An 11,854-nucleotide genomic window follows, 5' to 3' on the forward strand; every position below is an offset into this window, starting at 1 on the left:
GCGCCCCACAATCAGCGGGGAGTCTGCTTGGGATTCTCTCTGTCCCTCTTCCTCTGCCCCTCACCCCGACTCATGCTCTTTTTCTCTCTCTCAAATAAATTAAATCTTTTTTTAAAAAATGAACGTGGGAATTAAGATGACTCACATTCTTACCTTGAGTGCCTTTGTTGGAAATGCCACTAGTAAAAAATAAGAACTCTAATGAGTGAAAAAAGTTTAAGCAGGTTAAGAGATAATTATATCAGTTTTAACCTTCCCCCTGAGTGAAGATAACCTAAAATTTTTATTTATTTTTAATTTATTTATTTTTAAAGATTTTGTTTATTTATTTGACAGAGAGAGCACAAGCAGGGGGCATGGCTGGCAGAGGGAGAGAGAGAAGCAGGCTCCCCGCTGAGCAGGGAGTCAGACTCTGGGTTCCATCCCAGGACCCTGGGATCACCACCTGAGCCAAAGGCAGACACTTAACTGGCTGAGCCACCCAAGCGCCCCAAGATGTCTAAAATTTTTAGATGGATGTTTCCAGAAAGCTAGACTGGGGAATAAATAGGGATCGAATCTAAAGATTTGGGAGGCATTCCTATAATGTAATAATTGAAGCCTTGAGGATAGATAGTATTGCTGAAGGAGAGAACTTAGAAGGACAACGGGGCCAAGACAGTTCCGCGGGGGGTGCCCTGCGTGCAAGGCAGAATAGAGTCCAGTGAAAGAGGGTGGAAAGCCATCAGAGAGGCAGGGGGACCAGGATCCTTAAGTATTACCAAAGTCAGGGGAGAAGAGACAGTCCAGAAAGAGGACATGGTCAGCAATGTCAAATTTGGCAAAGAAACAGAAAGCTGAGAAATAAAAATAAAACAAAAAAAATTGATATGATCAACTAGAACATTAGAAACAGCTTTCCATCGTGCCATTTCAGGCAGGGCAGGTAGGACAGGAGCCATTGGTTCTGGAGATTGGAGAGAATAAATGGTAGGCAAAGTTGAGACAGATGTTTGGGGAAAGAAAGGGAATTTGGGCAACTGCTGAAAGGGACGCCTAGGGCACCGAAATGTTTTTGAGGGTAGGATGAATAAATTATCATCGAGGGATAAGATTGAAGGCTTGTAATGACTCAACGTCGCTGAAGATGAATGACAGAAAACCCACGTCATCATTCTGCTGAAATTCTGCATGAATTTTAACAGGCCAGATCCCATAATTATAGAATCTCAGATTTGAAAAGGAATTTAGAAGTCATCTAATACTCCCTTTCAGTTCCATCCAGCAAAGGATTTGCTAGTAACTTGCGTCCCTTGTTTAGAGAAATGGGCGAGGATGTCAAAGACTCTTAAAATGAAGTTGGGGTACGTAAGCAGTGGTCCAATAGAGCATAGTGGATAAGAAAGTGGCTCAGGGGTTGGTTTGTCCGTTAATCAATCTTTCTTTTTTTTTTTTTGGTAAGTAGGCTCCACGCCCACGACCTTGAGATCAAAAGTCGCCCCCAGGTGTTAATCTTAAAACCAAATATTAGACATGTTAGCTGAGCCTAGCTGTCTTGAGTAGCTATCCCTTACTTGTAAAACTACCTATCTCACAGACTTGTGATCTTTAAATGATCTGTAGTTTCTCTGTATTGACTGACTTGTAACAATAAGACTACATACAGGTTTTACATTTAAAAGTAAAGAAGGCGCTAAGCGGTGGACGCAGAAGCCTATCTCCTATGGCGTCTCTCTAAGTTTGACCCTGCCCACACCTGGCTGGGCTGCAGGCAACCTCGCGCATGCGCGCGGGTAGCCCTGAGCCGGAAAATGCCTATGCGGCCGCCAGGAGGCGCCGCTAAGTCACAATTGTACCTCCCTGCTCCCAGAGGCCCTGATTGGGATGTAGGGGTGGAGCCAGCTCCGTGCGCAAGCGCGCTGAGGGCGCGTTCGGTCAAGATGGCGCCTGTGGAGCACGTTGTAGCGGATGCCGGGGCTTTCCTGCGAGACGCGGCTCTGCAGGTACGGAGAGCTACCGCCAAGAGGAGCAGGGTCTGGGCTGGCGACCCCTGAAGCAGTGCGGGAAGTTGGGGGCGCATTGCGTGGTGCGGACGGGTGTGAGCTGGGCGGGTCTCTCCGCAGGACATCGGGAAGAACATCTACACTATCCGGGATGTGGTGAACGAGATTCGGGACAAGGCCACGCGCAGGCGGCTCGCCGTCCTGCCCTACGAGCTGCGTTTCAAGGAGCCCTTCCCAGAATACGTGCGGCTGGGTGAGTGCTTCTGGCCTGGTGTTGATGGCGAAGCGGGGTCCCAGGCTACCCGCTCGGGACCGACTCGGGTGCGAGTTGAGGTCTGGGTATTTATCAGCATTTGATTCAGAAACTGCACGTTCTAGGAGATCATGGTGGCAGAGAGGCTCCCTGGGTCAGGAGTCAGCCAGGCCTTGCCAGTTACTAGTAGGATTTGGTTGAAGGATAAAATGGAAAAGCTTTTAGTACAGTGCCTGGTACATAGTAATTGCCCAATAAATTTTAGCTGCTAATATCTGCTTTTAAGGAAATGTGTTATTGTTATAAAGCGGAGTTGTTGCAGAGCAGTCCAATAATTTTGTTTCATCACAAACTACAACAGTTATTGACTGAATTTACTTTTAATCCCATTTGGAATCTGAATATCCTATTAATCTGGATTGTTATACTTAGAATCAGAGAATTTTAGGCCAGAGAAGAGACCTTCTATTCCAACGTAATACCAAAGTTTAATAAGGAATTCTCACCATTTGCAGACATGCTTTTAGTGACTTTTTGTTAACTTTGTTCTCCTGTTCCTTCTTCTGCACTGGATAAGGAGGTCACGGTAAACCTAATTGGCATGAATTTTAATGATAGAGAATACAAATGTCTCAACAGTGAGTAGAAAAAAGGAAATGGATGAAAGTATTAAAAGGGTTTTCTTGGGATATTGATCCTGAGTTCTTTTTCATACTTTCACTATGGTTATCCAAGGTCATATGGCTTTTTGTTTCTAATTTGAGTTGGGACTCTCTTCACAGTGACTGAGTTTTCAAAGAAAACTGGAGACTATCCCAGCCTCTCTGCCACAGATATCCAGGTGCTGGCGCTCACCTATCAGTTAGAAGCAGAGTTTGTTGGGGTGTCTCACCTAAAACAAGAACCGGAAAAGGTAAATCAAGAGGATTATTGGTTTTCTTCCTTTTAACTTTTTTATTCTGGGAACCATCAGATACACAGAAGTGGAGGGAATAGTGTGATTGACCCAGTGTCCGGATTACTCTGTCTCCACACTTCACCAAGTCATGATTTATCAGGTTTCATTTCTACTGACCCCCAGCCCTAAGTACTTTGAACTTAGACATTGTATTTCATTGATATTTCTTGGTGTCTCTCTTTAAAAGCAAAAAAAAGCCCCACAAAATCATTACACAAAATTAATAGTAATTCCTTAATATTGTCAAATGTCCACCTAGTGTTCACATTTCCTAATTATTTTACAATTTTTTTTAACAAATGTGTCTCAGTCTCTTTTGATCTGTAGGTTTTTAGGAAGGGTTGGTTAAATTTGGAAAATGCAGAAATAGAGTAAAAATCAACTATATTCTTGCTATTTTTATTTTTATTATTATTTTTTTAAGATTTTATTTATTTATTCGACAGAGAGAGACACAGCGAAAGAGGGAACACAAGCATGGGGAGTGGGAGAGGGAGAAGCGGGCTTCCCGCTGAGCAGGGAGCCTGATGCGGGACTCGATCCCAGGACCCTGGGATCATGACCTGAGCTGAAGGCGGATGCTTAACGACTGAGCCACCCAGGCGCCCCTATTCTTGCTATTTAAAAAAAAAATGGGTTTCTTTCCAAAAGGAAGAAAGAACACTATGTGCTTGCCTTTTTTTTTTTTAAACTCTTGCCACTTTCAAAATTCTAGATTCCTATTGTGCTTTTAGGGACTTGCCCACATTGGCTAGGTTGAAGAGACTAATTGATTTGTGGCTGGGTCCTATTGGCTTTTTCCATGCCAAAAGATTTTAGAAGCCAAATAATCATGTAATAATTAATTTCAAATAATGTTAACTAAGAATTGCTTAATGTTCTCTGTCTAAAGTCATCAAAAGTCCTCTGAACTCACATTTGTGTACGAATTGGAACTGCCATCACTTGTTTCAACCAGATTTAGAGTCCTCTAATCCAAAGAGTCTAAAGCTGATATGTAAAACACAGATTTCTGTGTGTCACCAAAATGTTTTAGGAAGACAGAGTAAAGGGAAACATAAAGCCAGAGTCTGTGACTGAGCATAGTGTGACTAGTATCTGGGTTTCCATTTGGCATCCATCAATTCATGATTCCTAAAAATTGCCCTTTTCCTGCAGCCTATTGGGCAGAGATTAGGTTTTTTGTTTTTTGGTGTTTTGTTTTGTTTTAAGTAAATTCCATGTGGGGCTTGAACTAATGATCAAGAGTCTCGTGCTCTACCCACTGAGGAACCCAGGTGCCCCAGGAGTTAGATATTTTGTATCAGAAGCCTTAAAACAGTATATTTTTAAAAAATAATACAGTATCGGGGCCCCTGGGTGGCTCAGTCGTTAAGCGTCTGCCTTCGGCTCAGGTCATGATCCTAAGGTCCTGGGATCGAGCCCCACATCGGGCTCCCCGCTCCGCAGGAAGCCTGCTTCTTCCTCTCCCGCTCCCCCTGCTTGTGTTCCCTCTCTTGCTGTGTCTCTCTCTGTCAAATAAAATCTTAAAAAAAAATAATAATAATACAGTATCTTTTGACCCAGCAATTCCACTCCTAGGCATTTATCCTAAGTATATAACTAAAGATACATGCAAGTTTTATAACTAATGCTCTTCATCACAGCGTTATTTATGTGGACAAAAAAGAAATGTTCTAAAGTGGTTATTTGGTAGTTGTGGGATCACTGAATAATTATTTTTATGTTTCCCAATTCTCAGTAACTGTGGGGAAAATATTTTGTTTTCTATTCATTTTAGTTACTCTTTCATGGTGAATTTTCAAACTGTGTATTTCTCTGTTTAGAGCTCTCACTTCTTTCTTTTTAAAGGTTAAAGTGAGCTTATCAAGTCAGCACCCAGAAACTCCTCTACACATTTCTGGTTTCCATCTGCCCTCAAAGGTAATTGCTTAGACAAGCCACGCTCTCCTGCCCTCTTGTGCTACATAACTCCACAAATTATGTACAGTGAGCCACATTTATCTAGACTGCTATCCTAGTTTGTCCAGCCCTGTCTGATCAGACTTGTGTCATCTGTCATTCCATCTATAATCCTCTCAGTTTTTAGGTTTTAAAATCCTTATTCTTTTAACCTCAGCCTAAACCCCCACGAGAAACACTGCAACATGGACACCCAGCTGGTGAGCCCGAGAACCTAGAATTCACTTCCTTCATGTTCTGGAGAAACCCTTTGCCTAATATTGATCATGAACTGCAGGAGCTGCTGGTAAGGCCCTGATGTATGATCCCCTGATAACAGCATGCCAGTTTCTTCCTGCTCTTCCTATGGGCTGGGACTTCGTGACTTCTTTTGTTTCAGATGGACAAAGGTGATGATGTTCCAAGTGAGGAGGATGAGGAAGAAGAGACTGGATTTGAAGAAAGGAAAGACGAGGATAGCGATGACGATGGGGGTGGCTGGATAACTCCCAGCAACATCAAGCAGATCCAGCGGGAGTCGGAGCAGTGTGCCGTCCCGAAGGACGTGAGGGTTGGCTGCGTGACTACGGACTTCGCCATGCAGGTAGGTGGATGGGCATCGGCCGGCCCTAGGCTCTAGTTCATAACCTGTCACGGGCAGGGGTCCCTCTGAGGTTTGGGCGTATGTACAGCTCTACTCTGAGGCTTCTTTTCCTGGTTCTTGAAACTTCACCTGTGCTCTTTATTTATAGTTTTGGCTGGAAACTAGAAAAATCAATATAGTGACAAAATATATATCTTCTATTAAGTTTTTAATGTTTATTATGGATGGTCTTTTGGTGGTTCTCTTTTTTTTTTTTTTTAAGATTTTATTTATTTATTTGAGAGAGAATGAGAGACAGAGAGCATGAGAGGGAGGAGGGTCAGAGGGAGAAGCAGACTCCCTGCTGAGCAGGGAGCCCGATGCGGGACTCGATCCCGGGACTCCAGGATCATGACCTGAGCCGAAGGCAGTCGCCCAACCAACTGAGCCACCCAGGCGCCCTCTTTTGGTGGTTCTTGTTCAGTATGTTTCATGTTCTGTTCTCAGTTAGGTTCTTGGAAAAAGTAGAGGTTTCCAGCTCCCAAAAGAGTATCTTGCTTTTGACAAGATAAATCTCTTTGTTAAGAGAGATTGCTAGTGAGGGGCCCTGGGCAAAAGACCTGGGCCCTTGAAATACAAGAGAAATCTAGGTCTTTTTCCTAGTTTGTGTGTCTTGAGAGGCATCCTAAGCTTACTTTCCCTTAGCACCAAACCAGGCTTTGTGAAGTCCTTTCACTGTGATTATACGGATGTTAAGAGAAACTTTGGTTTTGCTGACTTCGGTTGTGCTTTGACTTGTTGGTCACAGAATGTCCTGCTTCAGATGGGGCTGCACGTGCTGGCGGTGAACGGCCTGCTGATCCGAGAGGCCCGGAGCTACATCCTGCGTTGCCACGGCTGTTTCAGGTACGCAGCTGGTGGTCTGGACCCACGGCCTCTGTGGAACGCTTTTTTCTTCCTGTCCTTTCAGCCAGTCTTCAGAAGGATGGCCTCGTGTTCAGGTTTTCCTCCACCTTGTCCTTCATGTGTGGCTAGGTTCGGTCCTCACCACAGCACTGAAACCTCTGGGACAGTAACCTCCTGCTTATTATCTTAGTCGTAGGAATAAAGGTGTGGATTGTGGAGCCGAGAGCCCTCATCATTTAACCATATGTACTGAAACATTTATGGATGAAATGATGTCTGGGACTTGCTTTGAAATAATACACAGGTGGGGATAGAGATAAAACAGGATGGCCATCAATTGATGGTTGTTGAAGCTGGGTGAGGGGCCCATGGGGGTTCGTTGTGCTCTTTGTTCTACTTTATGTTTAGATTTTATGTTTAAAAACAAAAAAGAAAAGGTGAAATGGATTCAGATTACACAGGTTCAGATCCAGATTCTTTCTCACAGTAGCTTTACAAAAGTTGGTGAACTTCTGAGTGTTTCAGATTTTTCTTGCATAAAATCGAAAAAGCTGATTGTCCGAGAAGAGTGTGATATCTGGAACACATGATGGGGTGCACTCAGGTGAACTGTTAGTTCACAGAGCATGCCCTTCTATTCCATTTCTCTTCTGGCTCTTGAAGTGGTCCTTGTGCGGGGGTGGTGTTCTGTGGGCAGGCCCCAGGGTCCCGGAGACCTGCTTGGAGCAGACGAGACTATACCACAGCCTTGCCGGTGACCATCGCCCTGGGATCTTACACTGCAGTGGCTGAGAGCTTCTCCGTAGATTCAGTCTAGATTTGGTGGCCATCATGTAGATCATCTCGTGGAGCAGCAAGGTGTCCTTAGTGCTGGGCCCTAGTACTGTTCCACTGAGGATAAAGTTGCCTAGATGGACCACTGCTCTCCTGCTGGCTTCAAGACAACCAGTCACTCGTGGCCCAGGGGCCCTGCCCCACCCCCAGCCTCTGCAGGCTTGCCCGTGACGTAGGGAGCCACTTCTCAAAGCTTCCTCTGCATTCTTCTCCATCTTCAGTATGTAAATGTACCGGGCGTAGGACGGTAAAGTGCCTGGCTTCATGAAAGTCCATTTCCCCCATTGCCCTTCGTTACAAAACCCCAAGTTCCCCCAATGAACACGCCTGCTTAGCAGCTCTTAGAAACATTCTCCATTCTTGTGAGATTAGCCCAGTGACTGGACGGTTTCTTACACAGGATAATTAGTTCCTAGCATCTGTTGAGAGGCGCTTGGTTTCCTCTGAGAGACTTGCAGGTCAAGGGTTCAGCTTCTCGGGAGATTCACATAGCTCATCCCCTGACCCCTGGGAATGGAGGGGGAGTTCCTCAAGGACACGTATAAACACTGCCACTTGGTCCTTGAGAGCAGCGGCTTTCTTGTCCAGGGTCCCTGTTGGGGCTCAAGTGCGTAGGGGCAAGGCGAGGCCTCAGGGCCTGCCCTCGACACCCACAGCCACTCAACTCTGGCAGCGCTCCAGTGTTTCCTGTGTCGTTCGTTAATACGTTCTTGGCGCTTTGGGAGCCACCTGCTGGCTTCACAGCCCGGCTGCCATCTCAGGAATACGCCCCTGGACTAAGTACTGTGATGTTAGGAGCACTGACTGTGGAGCCAGGTTCCCCGGGCTTGTATCTGCCACTCACTAGCTCTGTGGCCTTGAGTAGGCTACCGTATCTTGCCTCGGTTTCCCCATCTGTAAGATGGGCATAATGCCAATTCCACAGGATTGTTTTGATGTTAAACTTGTGGAATAATGCCTAACAGTTCAATAAGACTTCATTACTAGTGTAACAACATTCGCTCAACTTCCATGTTCACAGACTCACTGCCAGTGTCATTTCATTCACCTTTGCCCTCAGCGCAGCGGGGTGGCTTGCTTGTGTCGGTGGCACGAGGCCAGGCGGCCGTGGTCTGTGACGCGTCGGGGGCCGTTGAGCCTCCCCCCGTTGCTTGTCGCTTCCTCCTCCTCTGACACCCGCGGCTCACCTTGTGCTCCGGGGACGGGGTTTGCGCTCCATGGTTTCCGTGCAGAGCCTTTCTTTTTCTGTCTCCAGGACCACATCTGACATGAGCCGAGTGTTCTGTTCGCATTGTGGAAACAAGACCCTGAAGAAGGTGTCCGTGACCGTCAGTGACGATGGAAGCCTGCACATGCACTTCTCTCGCAACCCGAAGGTGCTGAACCCTCGGGGCCTCCGGGTGAGTGGCAGCATTCCCTTCCCCTCGCAGCCGGGCCTGAGGCTGGGAAAGCAAGACCTCTTAGCACCAGGATCAAAAGGCACAGAGAGGACCAAGAAAGGCTTGGCATTTAACTGTCCCGCTGATTCCCTGAACCCGGCCTTACTTTATGGCACAAGGTGGTCTGGCGCTCTTCTAATTCCGTCCCTGCCCTGGCATCAGCCATTTCTCTGTGGAGCTCGGATTCCTTACGGAGAGTGGGGTTTTGAAACAAAGAGCTGAGCATAGGACGGGCTCATTGCCCTAGGGGGTCGGAGATGTCTCAGCCCACGGGGGACAGAGATTGTAAACTGACGCATGTGTATGTAAATAGACACGGGAATATTTTCTATTACGTATCTGTATTTTAAAATGAGTTCATAAGTTCCATTTCAACCCAGCAGAGTTCACTGTAGCCCTCCCTCATGTCTTGACACCATTTTCCATCATTATTTGCTTGCTCAATCTAGAACACTCATTGCAGAATTACTAACCCACAGCAGTGAAAATGGTACCTGCCCAGTGGAGTTCGGTGTTTGGAGGTAACTCCGTTGCTAGCTGAGGGCGTGTCCCCACAGCACGAGTAGCAGTGAGTGACACGCTCCACTGACGTCCTCTCTGCATCCAGAGCCGTCAGTACGCTTGACATTAACAAGATCGGACGTGTTGGATTAGGTGCCCCGTCCAAATGGCCTTTTCTCCTCTTGTTTGCAGTATTCACTTCCCGCTCCCAAAGGGGGCAAATACGCCGTCAGCCCCCATCTGACCGAGGACCAGCGCTTCCCTCAGCTGAGACTCTCCCGGAAGGCCCGGCAGAAAACGGACGTGTTTGCCCCTGACTACATAGCTGGGGTATCTCCCTTTGCGGAGAATGACATCTCCAGCCGGTCCGCCACCCTGCAGATCCGAGATAGCACCTTGGGAGCGGGGAGGAGGCGGTTAAATCCCAATGCTTCCAGAAAGAAGTTTGTGAAGAAGAGGTGAAGCGCAAGCTCTGCGGGCCAACAGGATTGCCACTGCAGCTGCTGAGGCGCTCAGGGGCCTCATTTCCCCAGCTGTCAGGCTCCAGAACCATGTGGGTGGAAACAGTAGGCCTGGCTTATGCAGTGCTGCTTCCTGGCTCCCTGGGATGGGTCGGGTCGGGTTCATGATGGAGCTGGGCCATCCCTTGGCCTGCGAGCATCCAGAGAGCTGGGATTCCTGCCATGTTGAGGGGAGTTTGACAGAAACAGAAGAACGGTGCCGTGGAGCACATCCTCAGCATTCAAAGAAAGGAACTTCCAGCTGGTACTGTTTTTCTAATAAATGTGGTTATAAGCTTCTGTGCCTTTTCATTAAGTCGCCAAATGTTTGCTGCTTAGATAATTGGAAGGTAGCACTTGAGCTGTATACTCAAGTATCAAGCATTTAGATTTTTTTTTTTTTTTACAAGAAAATATACTAAGTTTGTTACAATAAACCTAAGAGCTACTATTTTTTCTTTTTTACAACTTATTCTTGGGACGCCTGGGTGACTCAGTTGGTTAAGCATCTGCCTTCAGCTCAGGTCATGATCCCAGGGACCTGGGATCGAGCCCCGCATCGGGCTCCCTGCTCAGCAGGGAATCTGCTTCTCCCCCTGCCTGCCACTCCCTCTGCCTGTGTGTGCGCACACCTCTCTGTCATATAAATAAATAAAATCTTTTAAAAATTACTCTGAGGCATTTCAGTCATTCAAGAGAGTTTTGGTATAGTGAACTGCTACAGCCTTCCACCTAGAGTCACTCTTACTTTGCCTTTTCTTTCTCTCCTCCTACACCCATGAGTACACCAGGAATCTCCTAGGGAAAGGATGTTCTTTGCATAAATTCGGGAAACAACATTGATATGTAACTACTACTGACACAGAGCAGAACTCAATTTTTTCTAGATTGTTCACCGTCCTTCCTATCATTTCCCGTTTCTGAACACTTTCTTTAAAAAGATTTATGTATTTTAGTGAGAGGGGGCAGAAGGAGAGAGAGTTTCAAGCTGACTCCACGCTGAGCACGGAGCCCGACATGGGGCTCAGACCCACGATCCTGAGATCATAACCTGAGCGGAAACCAAGAGTCGGGGGGACACTTAACCTACTGCACCACCCAGGCACCCCTGAACACTTTAACTATGTCTTGAGCAGTTGACATTTTTAATAGTACAAACCACGTTTTTTAAATGTCCCTCCATTTGGGTTTGACAGATTGCATAACCTCAAGTAAATTTAGGGGGAGACACTTTGGGCAGGAATGTTCCATGAGTGATCGGTATACAGAGTATCATGATAAGTGATGTTAACTCTGATGATTTGGGATATGAACCGGACTACAAGATTTCTTTCCAAGTTCTTTATATTGATAGTATATATACAAAGTATATAGTAATCTTCAAAAGCTCCTTACTTAGGTTATTTTCTTGTATGGTTATCTTGGGCATATAGTTAAACTGAATTTAAACCAAGAACATTAACCAGGTTTTTCCCATCCTATTTTTTTAAGTAAACACGGTTCCAAAAATAAAAACCAAAAGGTATAGATAGAGCTAGATGCATTCCGTCCCCTCCCGTTTCACCTTAACCCATATAGGTCATTGGTTTTGTTTCTTACTCATCCTTGTTTTGTTCTGCAAAAATAAGCATCTCTGTGTGTTACATCAACTTTTTTAAGATTTTTAAGTAATCTCTACACCCAACATGGGACTTGAACTCACAACCCTGAGATCAAGAGTCCCTTGTTCCACTGACAAGCCAGCCAGGTGCCCCAACTTTTTTCATACACTAGTCGTAGTAGGGGCGCTCGGCTGGCTCAGTCCGTGGAACGTGTGACTCTATCTCGGGGTTGTAGGTTTGAGCCCCACATTGGGTATAGAGATTACTTAAAATCTTTTTTTAAAAAAGTAGTATACTGGGGCACCTGGGTGGCTCAGTTGGTTAAGCGACTGCCTTCGGCTCAGGTCATGATCCTG

The 11,854-nt window shown here is 46.0% G+C and overlaps 1 protein-coding gene across 2 annotated transcripts; it reads left to right on the top strand.

The window, feature by feature from the left end:
- Positions 1-1,875: 1,875 nt before the first annotated feature.
- NOB1 (NIN1 (RPN12) binding protein 1 homolog) lies at positions 1,876-10,568 on the top strand. 2 transcript variants are annotated; one of them, XM_006730061.3, is made up of 9 exons: positions 1,876-1,982; positions 2,103-2,235; positions 3,018-3,148; positions 5,045-5,116; positions 5,313-5,441; positions 5,535-5,738; positions 6,526-6,623; positions 8,713-8,857; positions 9,590-10,568. In XM_006730061.3, the coding sequence occupies exons 1-9, from the start codon at positions 1,920-1,922 to the stop codon at positions 9,857-9,859; spliced, it is 1,245 nt and encodes a 414-aa protein (XP_006730124.2). In that variant the 5' UTR covers positions 1,876-1,919; the 3' UTR covers positions 9,860-10,568. The 2 variants fall into 2 exon arrangements, with proteins under 2 accessions (XP_006730124.2, XP_030880367.2); XM_031024507.2 differs by lacking the exon at positions 5,045-5,116.
- Positions 10,569-11,854: the final 1,286 nt, after the last annotated feature.

The sequence above is a fragment of the Leptonychotes weddellii genome, chromosome 16 (genome assembly GCF_054177405.1).
Source record: "Leptonychotes weddellii isolate Sample4059 chromosome 16, ASM5417740v2, whole genome shotgun sequence".
In the NCBI taxonomy this organism is placed as follows: domain Eukaryota; kingdom Metazoa; phylum Chordata; class Mammalia; order Carnivora; family Phocidae; genus Leptonychotes; species Leptonychotes weddellii.

Bases quoted from the DNA above. Each gene is read 5' to 3' on its own strand.
- NOB1 (XM_006730061.3), top strand. From the start codon at position 1,920: ATGGCGCCTGTGGAGCACGTTGTAGCGGATGCCGGGGCTTTCCTGCGA. The intron at 2,236-3,017 runs GTGAGTGCTTCT...CTCTCTTCACAG, and splicing joins CCCAGAATACGTGCGGCTGG to TGACTGAGTTTTCAAAGAAA. The intron at 8,858-9,589 runs GTGAGTGGCAGC...TCTTGTTTGCAG, and splicing joins TGAACCCTCGGGGCCTCCGG to TATTCACTTCCCGCTCCCAA.